The 24,904-nt window shown below is 34.8% G+C and overlaps 1 protein-coding gene across 1 annotated transcript in view; it reads right to left on the reverse strand.

The window, feature by feature from the left end:
- Positions 1-5,498: 5,498 nt before the first annotated feature.
- The window catches only part of LOC145307093 (beta-1,3-galactosyltransferase 1-like), a 38,275-nt gene continuing 18,869 nt past the window's right edge, over positions 5,499-24,904 (reverse strand). The window contains exons 6-12 of the mRNA XM_080149428.1: positions 13,758-13,849; positions 12,152-12,188; positions 11,549-11,587; positions 10,470-10,499; positions 8,666-8,742; positions 7,597-7,654; positions 5,499-7,154 (exon numbers count right to left, since the gene is read on the reverse strand). Coding sequence (XP_080005554.1) covers positions 7,091-7,154; positions 7,597-7,654; positions 8,666-8,742; positions 10,470-10,499; positions 11,549-11,587; positions 12,152-12,188; positions 13,758-13,849 — 397 coding nt within the window. The 3' untranslated portion in view covers positions 5,499-7,090. The remainder of the gene's footprint in view (positions 7,155-7,596; positions 7,655-8,665; positions 8,743-10,469; positions 10,500-11,548; positions 11,588-12,151; positions 12,189-13,757; positions 13,850-24,904) is intronic.

The raw sequence follows: 24,904 nt of genomic DNA on the forward strand, positions 1-24,904 counted from the left end.
CAAAATAGTTATAAACCATCCCAGGACCTATGAGAAGCTTCATTGTAAAGGAGAACCATATCAGTTTAGCGGTTAGTAAGGTCATTTGGTACAGACAGTCAAAAATCTTATTACACTATTATAAGAATAATATAAAGTAGTAAGCTTTTTTGTCTGTAGCGAAGGATCTCGCTTACAACTTAACCGATAAGGTTCATCTTTACGGTGAAGCTTCTTTTAGGTCCCCGGATGGTTTTAAGCTATTTTTATAAATATGCTGTAGTTTTCGGCTATTTTTCTGCCCTTCCATATCGCCCTAGGGGCGCAGCCACTGGCAATGATAATTAATAAGTAGCTTTTTTCAACTGACATGTCTGTCCGTTTTTCCGTAGTTTTCCTAATCCTTTAATTCTGGCGCAATAATCTTCTTAATTAATATGATATCTGTAGCAAGTCAGTTGTGGCCAACTAGCAGCAGAGATAACATCTACATATACACAGCTCTCAAGAAGGGGTTATTTTGTGTATCATCATTGGGGATGTACATTAATTTACCAGATAACATCTACATATACAGCTATAAAGGTTTGAGAAGGGGTAATTTTGTGTACCATCATTGTGGTTGTACATCAAATTACCAAATAACATCTACATACACACAGCTCTAAAGGTTTGAGAAGGGGTAATTTTGTGTATCATCATTGGGAATGTACATCAATTTACTAGATAACATTTACATGCACAGCACTAAAGATTTAAGAAGGGGTAATTTTGTGTATCATCATTGGGGATGTACATCAATTTACCAGATTATATCTACATACAAGGCTCTTAATGTTTAAGAAGGGGTAATTTTGTGTATCATCATTGGGGATGTACATAAATTTACTAGACAACATTTACATATACACAGATCTAAAGGGTCCCCCAAACTATGATAGGCATAAGAAAAATAACTAACCGCTTTCCCATATTTTCTATTTATTTTTTTAAAAAGAGGGCTGAAAGGGGGGGGGGATAATGTAGGTTTCATAAAATTTAAATGAGCTTTTTAAAGGACATTGGTCTAATAATTACACTAGTCCCTAAAATTTTATATTAGGGTTTCTTATTCGTTTTGAATTTTGATTGGTTGGTTAATTAATTTGAGTGTCCAAACGTTTTAACCAATATTTGTAATCAACATAATAGGTAATTTTGTGTATCTTTATTGGGGATGTACATTTATTTATTGGCCATTGTCTTATCCCTTTAGATCATTGGAACCTAAATACATCAAATTAAAAATTTTAATTTAAAAAATCCACGAAAAAAAAAGAGAAAATCTATGAAAATTTAGTGCGTTTTTTTTGCTTTCTTCTACAGTTCAAAATGGTTGGGAAGGGCTTGAAATAAGAATACCTTCACAACTAATTTGAGCGGTGGAATGATGCAACTGTCTTCAAACAAAAAAAACGACATGGACCTTCAAAAAATGGATAAAGGATATATGTGGATAATTTTTTTTGTCAATTTAGCTTGCTTATATGCAGGAATAAGGTATAGCCAATAAGCGAAATAAATGTAAAATTATATTTTTGGGGGGCATATAAAAATTCGTAAATTTTATCTTGTGTTGCCCCCCAACAACAGCTGAAAATCACGTGATTTTTTAAAATTAAATTTGTTTTTGGTATAAGCCAGTTCGTTCATCCAGTAGGAGAAGAGGGGTTATTGTAAAGGGGGTGTATGGAGAGTATGGTTATTTTAGCCAGCTGCGAGAGTCATTTTATCAGAGTACATGAAAATCTGGTGCAAAATCTCGTCGTCGGGGATGTGATGGGATCGAGTCTCGGCTCAACACCGCGTCAAAACTAAAGACGTTAAAAGTGGTTCCTACTGCGGCTTTGTCAGGTGCGTGACATTAATAGTTAGAGTAGGGGAATGCCGTGGTCCAAAACAGGCGCAACTCAATGCCATGCACAGTTAGGACTTTAAGACAAAGGTTATACAATCGAAGAGTTGGTTGTCTGTTGGATGTTGTTTTAAACGTCACCTAGCCAACAAGAGGTTAAGCACCCAGTGAGGGAGTGGACATTGGACTGTTTATTACACTGGTCCCCAAAGTTTTATAATAAGGTTTTCTTATTAGTTGGCTCAACTCAACCTTGGGGACTTTAATTGAATTTTAATTGGTTGGTTCATTTAGTTGAGTGTCCAAACGTTTCAACAACTAATTGTAATCTACAGAAGGGTTATTTTTTTGTATCGTCATTGGGGATGATCATCAATTTATCGGCCATTGTCTTATCCCTTTAGATCCCTTTAGATCCCCTTCAAACACAAGAAACAAATATAAAATAAAAATGGACCTTCAACTTTCGAAATATCTTATTGCATCATTTAATGCATCGTATTACAGACAATTTTCCACAAATACTAATATAAAATAAAAAATTTATACCAGTTTCATTAGCCCAAGCCTTCGATCCTTTGGGGCTAACAAAACTTTCAAACTTAGAATTTTCTTTTTAAAACCGTGGAAAGCTGTTTATAATACGATGCGATAAATAACTATATTTTTTGTATATCTTTATTTTTTTATGAAATAAATATTTTTAAATTAAATGTGCTTAATATATAATTTAACATAAGCTTTTCTACAATTAGGGTCGGTCCGTACGTCCGTTCGTACGTAGCAAATAGCTCTTTGCATTAATTTATACATGTTAGAATTGTGCTATCAATTTCAAACTTTGCATGATGATTCTTATAACGGATAGGTACGATTTAGAAAGCCTAGCAACTCTATGATCGTAACCAGAATGTCCTTACGTCCATTTTAAATATGTGGATTTTTAAAAATTTTTAATAACAAGTTTTTATGTGATAAAATCATCCGATTGATCTAATTTTTGGATTACTAATTCATATTACAATAAGGTACATATTTTGAGCGAAGCATCTCTATAATCAAGTCCTAAAAATGTCAGTATGTCCTTGTACAGAATCCTGTATTTGATAAGTTTTGCAACAAATTTACGTCTAATTTTGTAAAAACTTATATTCATATTTTGTATATTAAGTTCTGACACTCTACAAGAGATAATGATGTCATAACGTTTCAGAGCTTCGCTTTTATGGATGTTGTCATCCTTATTTTTTAAAACTATTTCTTATTCATTATAATTATCCTTTACATCTATTTTTTTAAATAATTATTCCTAAGACAAAATGGTACAATATCATAAGAGAGGCATCTATAAGATCAAACAATAAAGTTAAATGTATGTCCTTTAATGTATCCTATATTTAATGCAACATTTTTTTGTAAAATTTTGCTTAATATTCTGCTTATTATTAAGTTCTGACACTCTACAAGATTTAATATTCTTCTTTCTGATTTTATAGCTTCGCTTTTATGGATGTTGTCACTCTTGTTTATTTAATTTTAGTGTCGAAACTATCAAATATTTCAAAATGTCCGTAAGTCCATCTTCTATCTGTTAGCTATGCTTAGGAATGAACATGATTTTCTCGACTGTTAATTAATATAAACGACTGAAATTTGTTGTAAAGATTTTCTTTGAACTATAAATTCATTAATCTACAACTGGTATTAAACAGCTCTTTTTAAAAAGCAAAGCTTTTCTAAAATTAAGAACGGTCAGTCTGTCCGTCCGTAACGGTTAGCTCTTGTCGTGTAACGGTTAGCTCTTTTTGTTGATTTAATATGTTAGAATTGTCCTATCGATTTCAAACTTTGCTACCTGATTTCTATAAAGATTTAGAAAGCGTAGCAACTCTTATTTTGTTACATAATAATTTTTGTGAATGTTATTTATATGGGAACTTTTAATAAATTTTGATTGGCTGATTAATTGAGTTGGATGTTTAAACGTTTCAACCACTGATTTGAATCTACAGAAGGAGTATCTTTGTGTATCATCATTTGGGATGTACATTAATTTATCGGCTATTGTCTTATTCAGCGTTGCCACAACAACACAAATACTGATATACTGAACAAATAAAATACAGAAAATACTGGATCCTAAAATAAGACAAAAATACTGCCACACTTTTGCCTAACGACCAATGGAGATAAATAAAATGGGTCATGTAAAGGAAACGAAGTTGCGGGATCGTCGTATTTTCACAGTAGCTTTTGAAAGGTTATTTTAGGTTAGGTTCGGTTAGGTGATTGCACTACAGATTTAGACAATTGGCCCCGCAGGGTTAGACCCCTCGCAGGGGCTATAAATAGGAGAAAAGCTACTGTGAAAATATGACGAAACCCGCAACTGCGTTTCCTTAACATGACCCAAAACAAAATCAACACTCAGTTATATTTTTCAAAAGTCACTTAGTTATAGCCTTAATTCTTTAACGCATCTAAAGGTCCCAGTAGGGTCTGAGGTTATTTGTTTTTAAAAGCGAAACTTTTCTATAATTAGGGTTGGTCCGTCCGTTCGTAACGTACAGCTTTTTTAGTTAATTTAGGCATGTTAGAATTGTTCTATCAATTTCGAACTGTGCATGCTAATTCCTGTAGTAGTTTGGTACGATTTAGAAAGCGGGTCAACTCTATAATCGTTACCATAATGTCCGTACGTCCATTTTAAACATGTTGATTTTTAACTTATTTAACAACAAAGTTTTACGTGATATAATCTTTGATCTGATATTTGGAGTACTGATTCCTATTACAATAAGGTACAATATTATAAGGGAAGCATTTCTATAATCAAGTACATGAAAAGTTTTGTTACATAAATAAACTTTATTGTAATAAGTTACACATTTAAATTTACAGACAAAATATAATTTAAAAAAATATACGAGGATTTTTAAATTCAAAGAACAGGCAGCTATACATATAGGAGCATACATAGATTATTTTAAAAATCGTAAAAGTCCTCTTATTACTTTATTTCAAAAACTGTAGCATTGCATTGGTAATGGTTTATGTCGACTTTAATAAATAAAACAAGGATGACAATATCCATAAGTAGCAAAGCAATAAAAAAAATGGAAGGACGATTCGGTTGATAAATGTGCTATAATTCTTAGAAATCATGAAACCTTTCTGATATATTAATACAAATAAAGGGTGTGCAAAAAAAAATGCGGACTTTTTAAAAATTAAAATTGCGCGGCTTGTGTTAATAGTAGAAAAATACTACGCATAGCGTTAGAACCGCTAAGAAGTCAATTTTTAGGAAATATAAAAACGATTCCTGTGCTGCGCATAGTTTAGGAGCCACGTGTTAAAATGTCCCAACTGACTCAAAACTTGACTTGCAAGTAAATTTTGGTTCATTTTACCATCTGGCTCCTAGGTTATTTGTAGCACAGGAACCGTTCTTATATTTCCAAAAAATACAGTCCATAGCGGTTCTAACGGTATGTGTAACATTTTTTTTACTATTAACACAAGCCGCGCAATTTGAAATTTAAAAATGTGGGCATCTCTTTTTGCAAAATATCTTCTCAAATTTTTAGTTATATTTTAAAATTTACTTGCAAGTCAAGTTTTACATCAGTTGGGACATTTTAACACGTAGCTCCCTAACTATACGTAGCACAAAAAATAGAGTTCATAGCGGTTCTAACGTTATGCATAACATTTTTCTACTATTAACACAAGCCGCACAATTTCAATTTTTAAAAAGTCCGCATTTTTTTTTGCACACCCTTTAGTTATTTATCGCATCGTATTATAAACGGCTTTCCAATCAGCACCTCGGGGCTAAAAAAACTTGTTTTAATCTTATGATTGTACATTTTATATTCGTAGAAAGCTGGATATAATACGATGCTAGACATAGTTTTTTCATATGGATGAGAACCGGTTCCTATCCACCGAGAAATTAATTCAAAAGTTGTTAAAATCCACTTTACGTCATTTCAAAAACTGTAGCATTCAATGGTAATGGTTTATGTCGACTTTAATAAATAAAACAAGGTTGACAATATCCATAAGTAGCAAATCAATAAAAAAATGGAAGGACGATTCGGTTGATAAATGTGCTATAATTCTTAGAAATCACGAAACCTTTCTGATATATTAATACAAAAATATTTTAAATATCTTTTATGCATGACCAACAGACTGACGGACAATGTAAATTTCACACTTAAAGCTCCCGGGATCTATGAGACCTATGAGAAGCTACCCTGTTGAGGAGAACCCGAGTGGTTTAGCGGTAGCGAGATCCTTCGGTATAAACAAACAGACAAATAGACATCAGGTTACTTTATTATAAGTACTAGCGGCTGCGACCCTAGCATCTAGGGACTCTATATTCAAAGGGCAGAAAAATAGCCTAAAACCATACCCAGACTTATGTTTTTAAAAAAATAAATAGACTAAAACCATCTCAGAGCCTATGAGAGGCTTCACTGTAAAGAAGAACTATATAGGTTTAGCGTTTAGCTAGATATTTCGCTACAGACAAAAAAAGCTTATTACTTTATATTATAGGATGGTATGTTACAAGTTGACGAATACAAGATATCACAGGGTGTAAGACGACATTTCATTTGTCCTATTTCTGCGCCCAATAGGAGGATCTTGGTGGTACAGCAGTGTATATTATTTACACAAAAGTTCCAGGTTAACTGTGTTTAGCAGTTAGCAAGATCCTTCGGTACAAACAAACAGACATCTTGTTACTTTATTATAAGGATAGTATGTTACAAGTTGACGAATACAAGATATCACAGGGTGTAAGACGACATTTCATTTGTCCTATTTCTGCGCCCAATAGGAGGATCTTGGTTGCACAGCAGTGTATACTATTTACACAAAAGTCCCAGGTTAACTGTGTTTAGCAGTTAGCAAGATCCTTCGGTACAAACAAACAGACATCTTGTTACTTTATTATAAGGATGGTATGTTACAAGTTGACGAATTCAAGATATCACAGGGTTTAAGACGACATTTAATTCGTCCTATTTCTTGTAAGACGACATTTAATTCGTCCTATTTCTTGTAAGACGACATTTAATTCGTCCTATTTTTTGTAAGACGACATTTAATTCGTCCTATTTCTTGTAAGACGACATTCCATTCGTCCTATTTCTGAACCCACTAGGAGGATCTTGGTGGTACAGCAGAGTATAGTTTTTACACAAAAGTTCCAGGTTTGCTGTGTTCTACCAGAGAGTTGGGCTGGGGACATGTGTTCGAGTCCTGGCGCAACAAATATTCTTAATACCCAGGAAGGGAGGTAGGGCACATTGGGCTGTTTATTACACTAGTCCCCAAAGTTTAATAGTAACGTTTGCTCAATAACTTTGGGGACTTTTATTGAATTTTGGTTGGTTGGTCCATAGGGTTGAGTGTTCATATGTTTCAACCACTAATGTAAACTACAGAAAGGATAATTTTGTCTATCACATTTATAGCATTGTATAACCAACCGTTTTCCACGAATAATAATATAAAACTCATAAAATTAATACCAGTTTTGTTAGATCGGGCTTTCGGCCCCATGGGGCCGACAAAATTGGACTTTTAATTTTATCAATATTTTCATTTTATTAATCGCAGAAAGCTGTCTATAATACGATGCGATAAATAACTATAACACGTATGACAACATCCAAAAGTGGCAAAGAATATTTATTGTTTCCTGAATAGTCTCAAATATTTCTGTAATAACGTCTGGGTCGAAATCATGAACAGCAACTGAAAAATAGAAAGAAAAAAAATATTAATTAGTAGCCAAAATGAGCTTTTTTAAAACGTAGCGCATCTGCTCATCGTTTTGGAGGTGATAGGTTCGAACCTCAGCCCGATACCGCGTCATAACTAACTAAAGACATTAAAAATCGTTCCTACTGCTGCAATGTCAGGTGCGCGATATAAATAGTTAGAGTAGGAGTGAATGCGCTGACCTATAAATATTCGCAACTCATTACCATACACAGTTAGGACTTCTCAGACAAAGGTGGTGCAATTAAAGGGTTGGTTGTCTGATGAATGTTACTTAACCTAATATCCATCAGTGGGTGTTAGAGTATTGCATCCCATTACAAGCGGATGATGGCTGCCCTTGGGTTCTCTAGACTATAAATTGAACTCGAAAGATGTCCTGACCAAATTAGGTAATAATATCCAAAATAAACCTTATAATAAAGTAACAGGATGTCTGTTTGTCTGCACCGAAGGATCTTGCTAACCGCTGAACCAATCGGCAATAATTTTTGTTTGACTGGCTGTAAAATAAAGGGCTGCCTACAATTTAATTGAACGACTTTTATCGTCGTAAATTTGTCCTAAATTTGAATGGTAATTGAGTGCACCTGCTTTTGGACCAAGGCTTTTGTATACCTTGCTTGCTATAAAAATTCAACTTAATGTTATTTAATGTCTTTTGTCATGTTAAATAAAAATTGAATATTAGTCTAAAGTAAAAGAATGTCTGTTTGTCTGTATGCGTGTTTGTATGTTTGTACTGAAGGATCTCGCTAACCGCTAAACCGATCGGGTCCCGGAAAGGTTTATAATATTTTGGGGGAGGGTACCACCCCCCTCCCAAGAGAAATCACATAAAATTTAACTTCAACGCAACAAAGCTAGGTATCGTAGAGACTTGAGCGTAACATTTGATAGGTATCGTAGAGACTTGAACCAAAAATCATGTATAGGATCGTATTACAGACAATTTTCCACGAATATTAAAATAATAATACTAACCTGCTTCTTTGATCAGACACATATCAAAGGTTTCCAGATTAAATGGCCCCCTCCAAAATCCCGGATGATGGGTCAACCTAAGCAAGATTTCCGCTGGATTAGAACCGGTTCTCAGAATACTATCCGCATAATATCCGCGGAAAGCTGTCTATAATACGGAGACATATATAACTATCAAAGTCAGGGCTCTAAAGGGATAAGACAATGGCCAATAAATGATGATACACAAAATTACCCCAGCTGCAGTGTTAATTTAGGGGTTGGAACGTTTGAACACTTGTCTTAATAAACCAACCAATTAAAATACACCCACAGTCCCCAAAGTTGTAAAGCCAACAAATAAGAAAACGTTGTTTAAAACTTTGGGGACTAGTGTAATAAACAGCCCATAACTCTCTCTGGGTATAACCATATGTTTGTCATGCAGTACGTTTGTCCCTTTTTTAGGTTTGAAGGAACATATGTTCATTGTAGGGTTGGGCCGGATATCCGGTCATTTTCAATATCCGGCCGGATACTGGATATTAAAACTATCCGGTTACATGATATCCGGCTGATTTTTAACGCCGGATATCCGGTAAATTACCGGATATCGAACGTTGGCCAGATATCAGGCCAGAACCGGATATCCGGCATTATAAATCAGCCGGATATACGGTATCCGGCCAAAAATATATTTTTAGATTTTTTGTTAAATTAAAAGTATTACTAGTAAATTTATCCCACTTACCCCTGTCAGAAATTAATCAAAAATGTCGTGGAAAGTTTTAGATCAGTCAAAATTAATTCATTGTTATAAAAAAAGAACGACACATTACAATCTTTCCCGATTTTGTATTACTTTTGCGGAACATGATTTCAGTTACGTCATATTTTTCATTCCCGAAAAAGGGAAGGGGGAAGAAAATCTCTTCAAAAGAGATGGGGAAAACCCCCTTTTCTCCCATCTCTTTTTTTCTTCCCCCCTTCCCTTTTTCGGGAAAGAAAAATATGACGTAACGGGAATCATGTTCCGCAAAAGTAATACAAAATCAGGAAAGATTGTAATGTGTCAAAAGAAAGTGTCCTAGCTTTTGTGTTTTTTTTAAAGAGCTAGTCGGTGTTTTTAGTAAGAAGTAGATGTAAAATGATCCATAGAATTTAGATATGCAATCAGTTTGTATTGTAGACCTCTTATTTTTGAAGTAATTTAAAGTTTTTAAAAGATATTAAGTTGGTTTTAAGTTACTAAAACGCAACAAAAAAAAAAAGAAAATTGCCACTATGAACAAAAATAGTAAGATCTTAATTTTATACCTTACTTTTTAAATTCTGTTGAGTAATTATTGAAACAATCTATTTTATTGAACCCCATTGAATCATACTTTAAACTTTGGGAGCTCGTCACGAATGGGTTAAAAAAATCAAAAAAGTTAGGACACATTCTTTAGAAAAAAAATATTTTTCATGATAGTACCCTCCCCCCAATATAAACTTTGTTGGACCTTTGAAAAGATACAATGTAAAGGAGAACCATATCAGATTAGGAGTTAACGATCGATGCAGATTTATATATTTATTTTATACGCAGATATTGACAATTAGAAAGGGTCGCTAATATAAAAAAGACATGTGACGTCATAAAAATGGGGGTTCCTTTCCCACTTCTCCTCTCATCTCCCGCATTTTTATGACGTCACAATGAGCGACTTTTTCCATTTACAAAATTAGGGCTTGGTCGGATACCGAATATCCGGCATAACAAATCAGCCGGATATCCGGCCAAATACATGTATCCAGCCACATTGAAAATATAAATGCATACCTGAGGCCCAATTGTTTTGTTCCACAAATGCCTGTTCAATAATTTTCATTTAATTCTTTTTAAAAGCGAAGTCAGTCCGTCAGTCCGTCCGTAACAGTTAGCTCTTTTCGTTAAGTTAAGCATGTTAGAATTGCATGGTGATTCCTGTAGTCGTTAGGTATTATTTAGAAAGCATAGCAACTCTATTATCGTTACCATAAAGTCCATTTTAAACCTGTTGCTTTTTAACTTTTTTTAACAACAAATTTTTATCTGATTTAATTATCCGATTGGTCTGATTTTTTTAATTCTGATTCCTAGGACAACAATGTACATTGCTATACTTGAATCATCTCTATAATCGACACATTTACTGACTAATTTGTCTCGACTTTTTTATTCTGATTATTCATTTCTGACACTCTACAAATGTTAATATTCGTTAGTCCTACCGTTTCAGAGCTTCGCTTTTATGGATGTTGTCATCCTTATTTAATGAAAAAAGGGACGTACAGGGGTAAAAACTTTTCTAGTAATGCTTCAAAACCGATTAATATCCACTGGATTAAAACCTGTCTCCGCCATACTATAAGATTATGTACAGACAATTTTCTACGAATAATAATATAAAAACCATAGAATTAATGCAAGTTTTAATCTATAATATTTCATTCTAATATCCGAGGAAAGCTGTCTATAATACAATGGTATAAATAACTATTTCAGTATGGCTTCGAAACTAATTAATATCTACTGAATTAATACCGGTCTCATCCATAATGAAAAATTATGTATAGCATCGTATTACTGGCAATTTTCTACGAATAATAAGATAATCCTAAAATTGATACCAGTTTTGTTAGTTGAAGCCTTTGGTTTTCTTGACTATCAAAACCCTAGGTGTCCTGAGATTTTGGAACTATGCACTTTCTTAGATAAATGTTTTTGAGTTAGGCAATAGGCATTTTCTGAGATAGGTGTTTTTGAGTTAGGCATTTTCTGAGATAGGTGTAATACAAGGTAAGCATTTTCTGAGTTAGGCATTTTAGGCCATAGGCGTATTCTGAGATGACCCTTTTGAAATTGAATTTGAAATTATTCCTGAGAGCATGACATCTTCGCCAGGTATATATCTACCTCTAGTTCACAGAAACACACATTTATATCAGGGATCTATAGGGATAAGACAATGGCCGATAAATTGATGTACATCCCAATGATGATAAACAAAATTATCCCCTCTGTAGATTAGAATTAGTGGTTTAAACGTTTAAACACTAAATTTAACAAATCAATCAATCAAAATTCACTAAAGTCCCAACGTATATTCCCTGAAGAGTAGAACCCAATCGGTTCAGTGGTTGCTGAGATTTTAAACTTCATACAGACACACAGACAGACATCGTTCTACTTTGTATTAAAGATAAAATACTTCAATGTAATTCAAATAGCAACATGAAAAAATAAGAAATAAAGTAAAATAATGGGTCTTATTGTTCTGGTCAATGGATTATTGAAGCACTATGAGTTTTAAACACTTGACGTTGGAAAACTTGAGCTCATTTATAGACATTTATTTCCTGCATAGATCTGTCATGGATCTTGAAACAAATAGGCAGGCCTTTTGGTAAATTTTAAAAATTGGAAGAGTGTATTAAACTAAAGTTGTCGCACATATAGGTATTAAATTATATGTTTCTGACCCTGCGAGACAGTAGTAGAGAGGTAGGATGAGGGTTCCTGAAAATAATAATTAATATCAGCTACACTCATAGAGGCCTCTAGGGGCGAAACAGGAAGTAGGAACTTTAAATTTTAGGGGTAATATCCTCTTAGAAATTTTTTTTCATTTTTGAAAATTTGCTTTTGGATTACCTATTCTATTAACGTCAGAAAATATCCTATACCCCTTCTCTTTTCTAGGGAGTTTCTTTCTTTCCCCAATCCCTTTCTATTCCCCTCTATTATGACGTCAATAGAATGGGTGCGCCAAAAGTTGTGACATCTTCAGTAATTTTCCGGATATCTGGCCAAAAATGTATCCGACCCAACCCTAGACTACATACCTGTGAAAGCATACGCCAGGCCCCGTATGAATGTTGGCATGGTAGAATACCCGGTCGGATATCCGGTAATTTGCCGGATATCCAGCCCAACCCTAGACTACTGACTGACCTGTGAAAGCATAAGCCAGGTCCCATATAAATGGTATATAGTAGAATACCTGGCCGGATATCCGATAATTTGCTGGACATCCCCTAGACTACATACCTGTGAAGGCATATGCCAGGCGCTGTATGAATGTTGGCAAAGTAGAATACCTGGCTGAAAATATCTGGTAATTTGCCGGATATCCGGCCAAAATTGTATCCGGCCCAACCCTAGACTACTGGCCTGTGAAAGAATAAGCCAGGCCCAGTATAAATGTTGGCATGGTAGAATACCCGGCCGGATATCCGGTAATTAGCCGGTATCCGGCCAAATATGTATGCAGCCCAACCCTAGACTACTGACCTGTGAAAGCATACGCCAGGCACCGTATGAATGTTGGCATGGTAAAATACTCAGCCGGATATCTGGTAATTTACCGGACAAACCCTAGACTACATACCTGTGAATGCATACGCCAGGCCCCGTATGAATGTTGGCATGGAAGAAAACCTGACCGGATATCCGGTAATTTGCCAAACATCCCCTTAGAATACATACCTGTGAATGCATACGCCAGGCCCCGTATGAATGTTGGCATGGAAGAAAACCTGGCCAGATATCCGGTAATTTGCCGGGTATCCCCTAGACTACATACCTGTGAATGCATACGCCAGGCCCCATATGAATGTTGGCATGGAAGAAAACCTGGCCAGATATCCGGTAATTTGCCGGATATCACCTATACTACATACCTGTGAAAGCATACGCCAGGCCCCGTATGAATGTTGGCATGGAAGAAAACCTGGTCGGATATCCGAAAATTTGCCGGATATCCACTAGACTACATACCTGTGAAAGCATACACCAGGCCCCGTATGAATGTTGGCATGGTAGAATATCCGACCGGAAGTATATGATAATTTGCTGGATATCCGGCTAAATATAAATCAGGCTCCACCCTAGACTACTGACCTGTGAAAGCATAAGACAGGCACCATATAAATGTTTGCATGGTAGAATATCCGGCATATGGTATCCGGCCCAACCCCTAGACTACTGACCTGTAAAAGCATACACCAGGCCCCGTATGAATGTTGGCATGGTAGAATATCCGGCCGGATATCCGGTAATTTGACGGACATCCCCCAGACTACATACCTGTGAAAGCATACGCGAGGCCCCGTATGAATGTTGGCATGAGAGAACCAGGCAGAAATTCAGGCGGCATGAAATACTTGGAGTTTACATCCCTGAACAAGACAATTATGTCAGACAGGGAGGGGACAATGGGCTGTTTATTTACACTAGTCCCCAAAGTTTTATAGTAATGTTTTCTGGTATTCATTCGAATCCGGTGGATAGGAACCGGTTCTCATCCATACGAAAAAACTATGTCTAGCATCGTATTATATCCAGCTTTCTACGAATATAAAAATGTACAATCATAAGATTAAAACCAGTTTTTTAGCCCGTGCCTTCGGCACCTCGGGGCTAAAAAACTGGTTTTAATCATATAATTGTACATTCTATATCCGCGGAAAGCCGTTTATAATACAATGCGCGAAATAACTATCCTTAATGGTTTGTTTAACAATTTTGGGGACTTTCGTGAAATTAGATTGGTTGATTCATTAAGTAGAGTTCAAACGTTTCAACCACTTATTATAATTAAAAGAAGGGATTATTTTGTGTATTATCAAAAAAATTTACAATTCTGGGTGGGTCGAGTTTGTATATTTTTATCTGGGACTAAAGCAGAAACTTGCACATGATTTTTATAAGTATAATACAACTCTGGATGATTTAAAATTTAGGATCTACTGCAGTTCACGTTAAAATATTGCTGGTAACGAATATTGCCAAAAATCTATGAATTTTAAAGGCTGCTAGCTGCCAAACGGCTGAACGTACAGATCATACCCGCACACCATTTTAAGCGGTATTCAAAGTCTAAATAGCTATACAATTGAATGTGTGGTAGCCAACGGTTTTTGGACTTATCTTTTTAAAAATTATCCACAGGTGTATTATACTTATTAGAATATAGTCCATTATTCTATTATTACCTTATTCGGGATTTTTCAGATTTAAATGTAGTGTCTATAAAAAGGGTATAAATCTAAAATTTTTGGCCAAAAAATCCCAAATTACGTCATATTAGAATAATGGACTATCTTAATAGGACGTCATTTGTTACAGGCACTAAAAAAAGCTTCTATATAGTGTAGCATTCAAATATATAATTTGTAATTTTTGAAGAAAAAAAAACTTATCTTTAGCCACTTGTGTGTGCGAATGGGGCGTTTGTCCATATTTAGGTATGGAGACCGCTCTTCTATGAGTACTACTAAAACCTAATTTTAATGCAATACACATAGACATTCTCATCGTCGGTTCGCTTGTTTAGAATGCTTAACCCTCTATTCCCACAAGTATAATACGAATTTGGTTGAGCTGGTGGAAGCTCAACAAAAGACCCACGCGAAGTATTATGTTGCTTTAACCTAAGAATAAATGGTTGGTTTTGATATTCGATCAGAATCATATAAGTATATCAAGTATTAAGGAAGGAAAATGTTTTTATAGAGTGTATTTATATCACAAGTGCATAAGTTAAGTATGGAAATATTTACAGGATACGTGTTAAAATTATAAGTAGAGTAGGACAGAAATGTGCCCTAAGTCCCAAGCAGTGAATTGTGCTAAGTGTTAGAAATCTAACATAAGGCCTGAGCTCAATTCATGCTAAGTACTAAGGGGCCTAAATTTAAACTACAATGCATGCCAAACAACTAAGTCATTACCTTTTAAAGCCAGAAAGAGAAGTTGATGGTAGGAGAGTTAGTAAATAACTGAATAAATTCAAGAGGTACATGCTATAACATTAGCTCTGGACCAGGATTTTAGTGTTTGTCTGTGCAATTAAATATCTGTGTGTTAATATGTGACGTAAATCAGGCATGGTTGTAGGCATACATATATGTACTGGTTGTTTATATGATTACATTAACTATAAACATAATATCTTTAATAAACATATACTATTAGCAAATCACATACAGATTACCATGAATAGGCTTTCGTTACCCATATATGGTGTCATATAGGTAGAGACAGGCCTATGAATGCATAAATTGATACAAATAATGCCTTGGGCCTAGCTAAAGTAATTGTGTCTTGCCCCTGAGTGCTACTAGTTAATTGCAGGGCACGTGTCAATCAAAGGTTCATAATATGATCTATATAGTGTTGATTTTATATCAAGCATAGATAGATAGTTGTGGATGCGAAGCATTTCTGTAAAAGTCTCATATGTACGTTCAAAGAATTTGAAAATTGAGGATCGCATCTCCAATGGGGGTAAGTTGTTAAAAAAGAAAAAAGAGAAAAAGAAAAAATTTAGTAGTCCCAGTGTATAGGCATATATAATAAATTATAAATGTATTCCAAGCTAAGTTAAATACGCTTTCCATTAAGAAAGTATGATTTGCGTATTTTCATAGCTGGGTATACAAGATGATAAACCTCCCAAATAGAATACATTCTTTTCTTGAGGGGTTTAGTTTTATCTAACATTGTCACATCAATAAATGTTTTTGCGTTGGTTGTTCTGGATAGTTCAGCTTCTTCTGATGATGAACTAGGTGGTGAAGTGCTCTCGTTCGAAGTGTAGGTTGAGGTTGGGGGTGAGGTAGATATGTAGCCAAGGGCGTCCACTTGTGCTACCTCGTTTCCATTCTCGTCCAAGGTGATTGAGTGATTTTCCAGGTCATAGTAGAGTTGGTTGAGGTCATCGGTAGAGAGGGACAGTGTGCTGCTGGAGCTGGTGTCACTATCGGTCTCCACTCTACTATCTTCTCTGGTAGTCAGGGCTGTATTTAACAAGAAATTCCTGATGGTGATGGATAGGTTCTCTGAGAATCCATCGTACTCTGGTGTGGTGATGATGTTGTTGTTCTCGTCTATAGTGTCAAGGTGTTGACAGGAACACAACTGCAATCCGTCCAAGGTAGGGTGGTGGTAGGGCTCCAATACTCCATGATCATCTAGGTTATCTCCAGGCTGGTCCATGGTAGATCCTAAAAAGAGTTAGTGCGCGTGCTCCAACCGGTTCCTTGGGGTATCCTGGCTATGGTAATCTAAACAAAAGAAGTTTTAATAATCTTTTATTAATCCTTTTATCCCTGGGATATTCTAGAAATTCTTTCGTTACAGATAGACCTATAATGGATTGGTTAGTTATCTCTATTTCTGTTAAATATAACTGTTTCCTGAATATAAACAATATTTTATATAAAAATGTATAAGTACAATTAGTATTTACATATCGTATTATTTTCTTTGGTTACATTACTCGTATATATGTAAAAATATAAGATTTTACTAACAATAGTTGGTAACCCTTTGTTTGTATATTTTGTATATGTACATATGGCTTATACCATTGTTGGTATTAGCTGTATTTATGTTATTTTTAACATGAATAAATTTTAGTCATTTTAAAAACTAATATCTTACATTACGTCGCTATCAAGTGTACCTTTTAAACTTAATATTTATAAAATATATCGTTCGACGTCCGTAATTAAATTTTACGTAACAATAAGTTGTCAACCCTTTGTTTATGTTTGGGCGGTCAAAAGTGATAGGGGTTGGATTTGAGCGAGGTTATAAAAAGCTGGCGGCCCAGTAATTATGCTCATTTATATAATAATTGTCTTTGCGAGCGGAACTTGCGTTCGAGTGTTTAATTTTACCGCTAAATTCCAAGAGAATTTATATAAAAGTGATAAAATATAGTAACCCGTTTGTTTTATATGAATGTTTTTATGTTATAGATTGTTGATATGCCCATTATTGCATTCGTTAGCCACTATTTAAGACTCAATTATTTTCTTCGTCGATAAGACCTTTATCACTGTATTTTTAAACGAAAGTGGGTTAGAAGCAATATGGGTACATCTTCAATATATGACAATTTTATTATATATAATATTTGTAGTTTTGATAGGACATATCTGAGTCAGCAGGTAAATTGACGTACCTTGTTTTGTTTACGTTTTCCGTCTGCAAAAGTTAAATTCGTTCATCGTAAACAAAACTTATAATGACACAGATATATTCCATCATTCTACTCGTTTTAACTTTTGATTACAGCGTTCCCTTTTTATAATCAAAACTTATTTGAGTCCTGATTCAAATCTTCTAAAACAATTTTACTATAGGTTTTAAAATAAGATTTTCTTCTTACTTAATTCAATTATAATGACGCTAATTGATAGATTATTTACGTTACGAGTAACTCAACCATATTATAAAAAAAAATGGTCGCTTACAAAAATTATATTTAGCTAGCTTTATCGAAAGTGTTTTTAAAACATCATTGAAGATATTCAGATTTAGCTAGTACATAAGTTTTTATTTCTTGATACATCATAATGAATATGTTTTTGATAGCTCAGCGATAGCTATTTTTAAGCGTTGAATCATGTAAAATTAATTACATATTCTTTAACTTAATTGAATCTAATAAAACAAAGTTTTAATGTTTGAATAGCTTAACGATAGCTATTTTCAAGCGTTGAATCATGTAAAATTAATTACATATTCTTTAACTTAAAGAATTTTACTTTTAGATGATAAATCAAAGTTTAATGGTTAGGAGGTTCAACCATAGTTGCTTAAAATACAAAAAACATTCGTGTGTACAGTCTTTTTCATAAAATCAACTTTGCTATATTGCCTTTCAGAATCACTAGTCCTCTATTTTAAATTTACATTCGCTCATAATGTATGTGCCTGACAGCCTGGACGCGCATCAGAATATTAAGGAAAGATTCGAGGAATCAATGAGGGCGGCTGCGGCCACTCTTGCCAATTCCTCGTTTCTTGAAAACTCCTTAGACGACTCGAGTTCAGTGTACAGCGACCAGTCTGGGATGCCAAGCCTTGCTGATGTCGATGACTATGGGGGTACAAGTACTGTAGAGTCCGAAAGGGATCAAGGGGAGATGTTCGGCAACGAGCATCTCTCACTGATGCTTAGTAGAACGATACAAATCATCTGGTCTCTCCTCAATTCGGTGATGCAGAACTCCTGCGGTGACATTGGTGACGATGTTGCCGGAGGTGATTCTGGGTCTGCCGAGTTGGGGAGAGACCAGAAGACGAGTCTGGACACCTTCAACATGGATGGCTTAATTAACATGTTGTTGGGTTTAGGCTTGTTTTCATGTGCTCTTATAGTGGTCTTCTTCGGCGCTGTAGGGCTTGAGACTCTTACACGTATTGACAACACCTCAGACAGGTCGCTGGCTCGCTGGATAAGAGATGTATGTACGCGCCTCCGAAACATAGGCGTCAGGACCATTGAGCTTCTCCACTGCAGTAACAGGACCAACAGGACTAGAGCTGGGGCTATGTCGCCAACTGCGGAGCCGTCGGACACCATGTATGAAGCCGCGTCCTCTGAGATTGATGATATTCTGTCGGATACACAGGTGAGTTTTCTTCTGTTGTATATTTCTTTTTTTTTTGTTTTGTATAAATTTTTTTTCTAGCCACCCGATTTGTCTAATAAAGCATCATGTTGGGGCAGGGTTGTTCTGTCCTATTCTCACTTCCTCAACGTTGACTTTCGGCTCTTCCATATATATCGCTCACCGTTTGTCGTCGTTTTATGTCGCCAGAGAAATCCGCTCGGTTACCGCAATTAAGTTGAGATACCAGTTAACATTTACTAAAATCTTAAGTAACAACCTAATATTATTTCCCTCTGGGAAAGTTAAGAGTTTGCTCGTGCCGTACGTTTCTCATTGGGGTCTAAATGTTAGATCAAGACTTTAATGTTTTCCTTTTGTTTTAGGCTCCCTCTGCTAGTCCATCGACTCCAGCAGAAGTAAGGTCCAGAATTGGCCTGTTTGCCGTACACTGTTTGTCTGCCACTGAGGATCGGATTACTGGGAGAAATGTGCCTGTGGGCTTGGAAACCTCGACGGGAAGTCCTGGCTTCCGTCCGTTGATTGTTGATCAAACAGAGCGTTTACATGTAAGTATCCATGTTTTCGTTTTCTATTAATTTTCAGAAAGAGGCTGTATATGTGTACACGTATCTAGAGGTATTTGCAACTAAAATTCTTTTATTGGTAGAATATTAATCTTAAAATGTATGGTTGCATAAGCATTTTTTTTTGAACCGATCTAAGATTTTAATTCTAGTATAAAGTGGGTTGAATTGCTACCTAATCATATAGCTTTACAGGATTTTAGGCATTCTCATTTCCTGATTTTCCTAGACTCGTTGTTGGCGTTGCGATTAAACTAAAAGATCTATTATATTTTAGGCGACCAACTCAGTCAATCTGGAGGAACACTATACAAACATGCTAAGGTTTAGCCCACCCAATTCTGGAGGGTCTGCAGAAGGATCCAGCTATAGTTCATCCCTATGCTTGAGTCGAATTGATTCCCCATCTGCAGCGGATCTTTCAGTTTGCTACCTTCGTTTAATATTATTAGTCGCCAAAACTTCGTGACGTGAGGTAAAGAAGTTGGTGACTTTAGCTATGCGTATATACAAGAAGTTATTTTAATCATGGTGCTATTCCCGTTCCATTAGTTAGCATCATGACTTTAGCGAAATTAATAAAAATTTTCTAAAAGTATCAAGGCTGCTCAATTATCTATATGGGTAGCCATTATTATATTTCTCCCTGATTATTTGTTAAGATTTTCTATTTTAACTAATATTTACTTCCCTATTTTAGGAAGCGGAAAATACCCTTCCTCTGGTGAACGTGTTCGAGATCGATATACCATCCAGCCAGTTTGGTTCCATGGGTAGTGAGATTCGGTTCCCATTGCCAGAGAGAATGGTTGGAGGTTTAGAGCGGCTGCGTCTTACAGTCGAGACTCCCACCCCATCTCTTCCACCAGAGACTGCCTCAGAGACTGCTAGCCTGGCCTCAGTTGCGCGTTCGTCGGACAACAGCAGAGAGGAGTCCGATGCTGAAGGTGTCCCTCGGCGACGGGGTTCTGCCGGCCCTAAGCGTACGCGTTGAAGTGGCGAATGTTAGCTTGGTCATAGACATTGTAAATTTTATTAGACAAAGACTGCTCAGACACGTGTGACAAAATTCTTAATTTATGTAACTAGTCAAAATAGTGATTACTATTCAGTAAAATATTAGACGTTATGACTTTCATACTGTACAAGACCAAATAATTTACACCATTGTTATTTTTGTTATATCATTACATGTTAGCTTGTAAGGGACTTAGTATGTAAGGAAATAATGGTATAAGGTTGTATTTTCTTTTCCCCTAATTTAAAACTTCGTGTAATCTCAATTACTTTCGTCATAGTTAAACTAAATTTCTTTTCTCAATATTATATTTACAATTTTAATTTTCAGCCTTATATCACAATTTATTCATTCTTGTTAGCTTTAAGGGTTATGTATATAGATATTTAATCGAACTTGCGCCTCAGTACCTTTTCTCTGATCTTTCATTTATATCCATCCCTGTGCATTAATCGTGAATTTTAATTGTGCTGTGATATATATAGAGGACCTGTAAATAGCGTATATTTTTTGTAACCAATATCTAAGTAGACTGAAGGACTGACGTTAGACAAAGCTTATTCAAATATGCTTATTCAAGTACTTATAAGAGAAATATGTAAAGACTGTTTGTAAATTTTAATATTTGAGCAATTAGAGTAGTTTCATTGATCGGGTAATTTCATTAAGGAAGATTATTTAACTTATTAAGGTTTAGAATATATATCATTCTCTTCAAAACTATAGAACTTTACATCCCTTTAATTCTTACTACAATAGCCGTAAAACTTAAGTTTCGGGGTAGAATTTTCTTAGGCCTGTCATTAAAGTTAAATCTAAATTTTTTTATTTCCACCAAATAGAATTTTCCTAATTCAAGTAGAGTCGTTGATAGGCTGTGTGCCTATATATATATATATAAGTTTTTGCATTTATTGCTCAATTATTTTTAAAGATCTCGGAATTTTTCTTATGTGCCAATATACAGCTTAAGTCCAAAAAAAATTATTAACTAAATTTGTTAAAACTTGTCAGAAATCTTTCTTATTATCACAATTTTGTTTTCCAACGATTTTTGTTAAATGAAAGTTTATATTCTGTTTTCGAAATTGTCTTAACTTTATAATTTTCACCAAAGAGAAATATTTGTCAAATTTTTATACCTTTTCTAAAGATTATCTACTTTTGTTAAAAATAAATATAGAGATTTTTAAGTAACATACATAATTTGTTAATTACTGGTTTAACATATGTTGTATAAAATTACGTAGCTTACTCTATAAGCGTTACTTGTTTGTTTGTCACGTTAGTAGTGATAATAACTAAATTAAATTGTTACCTTTGTGAAGCGTCTAGCTTAGTTTTAACGTTCGCTTATTTTATAACAATTAAAATGAGTACTAACATTACCTACTATGTTCTTTTGGTATTATAGTTATTATATATGTGGTCTATTTTCTTACCGTTTCTATCATTACCCTTTTAGATAACTCATATAATAATAACGTGGAGATTTTTATAAGAGACGTACAAGAATACAAGTACAATATTGTATAGGTAACTACGAGAGTATTATATTTTCCGTTTGGCAAGATCTTTTATATCATTGGGAATGTCCGTTAGTCTTTCCATCTGGATGCATTAGAAGTTAAGTCATAGGAATCATGTTAACTTATATATTTATCTAACTATTCTGTTTGAGTTTCTAGGTCGATAACTAGCGGTAGTCGCGGCGGGGTGACCTCTCCTGCCGTAGATTACCGTTAGGTTATGATGATGTGCATCTGGTCGTTGAGGGACAAGCGTTCTACCGCGTATACGCAAACTCCTCTGAAATACTCTTAATATTCTTTTCAAGAGTCTGACTAGGAATGTAGTGATCCTGTCTAATATTATGACCATGATAATTGTTATTGACACGTATATAGCTATTTCTTCTATATGAGCGAAGATAGTTCTAATGGTCAATGGTTCTTTAGGTTTTGGTGGGCACAGTGCTTCTGACGCAAATGGTAAAGTTCGTGCCGTGGTCTGTCGGTCATATCCTAATGCGAACTGTGCGATCGTATCTCCCAATGTGAGATTATATGATCCTCCTGTTATAATAAAAGGTGTGGATGTAATAGTTATTGATGCATTCTCTAAACTGCGATTAGTATTCTCGCTCAAGCTAGTAAAGACAATTCCATCTTGCACATGAGCGTAGGGATAAGTCTGTTTTGCCAAAGGGCAGTGCTTGGTTATCAATGTTTCATTAACGCTAAGTAGTCCCTTAAGGCACTGGTCAGCTTCAACCGGTAGATAAGCGTTATAGTAAGATTGTCTGTAAACTCTTTTGGTTTTATCCAAATAATAAATGGAATCGATATAGCACTCATCAAAAGGAATTGGTGCGTATCTGTAGATTTTTATTGGCTCAGAACTTAATTCCATGGATAGGATAGTGGTAAATGATGTGGTACCACCACTTAAACGACTTTGGACTTCCAATCCAAGATTATGAGTATAGTCCAAGTTAAGTTCTTGCCTTACAAAAGTTTTAATAGAGTCTGTGATGTCTGTCTTTGCAAGATCTTGAATTAGAGTAAGTCTGAAGTTCAAGTCTGCTTTAAGATCTTCTAAGTTCATGATGGCTAAGTTGCTCAAGCTATCAACATAAGAGTATTCTGCTGTTTGCACAAAGTTAGCTGCTTTGGCATGAAGGATTATACCACTTACAATTTGTGGTACTATCTCCGCAAGCAATAACTGTGTAAAGTCAAACTTATCATGATCTAGCTTATAAGAAAGCTTATTTACGTTATTAGTCACTTCAATGCGGTTAGAACTTATTAAAGGAGTTACTGTTTCAATAGCTTCCTTGATTTTGCGGATAAGTTTTATTACTTCATTAAGCAAGTCCTTAATCTTTTTGGTATATAACTTGCCTATAAGTTTAGTTTGTGCTGAAGTGAATGTGCGTCCATCGTAGCTAATGTCTAATTGAGTCTTCAGGCCATCATAGATTGCTATTTCAGGCGCTGTATTGTCTACAGATATATCAACTTGAATGGATCGAATTGCTACAGCTGTGTAGCCTATATATTCTCCACTTTGATAGTGAGTGGGTATCAAGTCTGTCATTGTGTCTGCTGTTGTACTATAGTAGTACATACTTAGTATTATTAATATTATCTTAGAATACATTGTTAAACAGTTAAGTTTATTTAATAGATGCTTATATCCACAATCAAAAGTTACTTTTCTGACTGGTACACTTACACTAATAGTTAAGGTCTTCACTGCTTGGAGTTCTATGATAAACTGACTTATTTTTCCAAAATCTATTTATTATCCCACTTTCGCTACTGCTAGATCCTGAGTGGGCGTTTCCGGTTTCAAACTATAATTAAAGTTTTTGACATATTTTTTTTTGTATGTAGATTGGTTATAAGCTTAATAACTGATCAAGTTCATCTCAATTCAAGGCATTTATATATAGGTTGTCTAATAATGTTTTTATGCTTGCGTGATTTACATAGAAGTATTAGATATTTTAACTTTTAACTCAGTTTTGTATATATTGGGTTACGCAGTGACATGCGTATATTTGTACAGTTTGTATTACTCGTTTGACTCTGTTTAGATTATACAGATTCAAAACTTACACATATACAATTTTCCTTTTATATATTTTTGTGTATAAATATTTTTGAAGGGATCGACTTATTTAGTCGACATGTATTGTATATGGTTGGTCTCCCCCTGTCAAGAGAGAAGACGTAAATTTTACCACTGGATATATAACCTTGAGTGGGAAAATTCTACATAAATTATGATATCTCTGTTATCAGATTAGGATAACATACTATTATATTGTTCCCGAGTTTACAGGGTAAACGGAAATGCAAGTGATTGTTATTGGATTTGATTTATATCTCTCGAAATTTGATATTATAATTTATGTTTAATGTTTTATAGATATGAATTCTGTACGTGTGCAGAATTATAGGTTTTGTATTAATTAAATTTGCATTTTGTTATGATGGTAGTCATTATGTTGCTTATTTGTGCATAAAGGAATGACTTTGCACATATTTTTAGTCGCAGATTTTGCTTTGGCCAAACTTATAAGCGGAAGCGTCTCGCTTAGTTAATTGTCTTTTAGTCCATGACTTTATTGTAAGACTTTATAATTACTCTTTTGTATTCTCTATGAAAGTGTCAAAATATTAGCCAATTGGTTTGAAACTCTTTGATTTT

This window comes from Acartia tonsa, chromosome 15 (assembly GCF_053477335.1).
Source record: "Acartia tonsa isolate MP-2025a chromosome 15, ASM5347733v1, whole genome shotgun sequence".
Classification (NCBI taxonomy): domain Eukaryota; kingdom Metazoa; phylum Arthropoda; class Copepoda; order Calanoida; family Acartiidae; genus Acartia; species Acartia tonsa.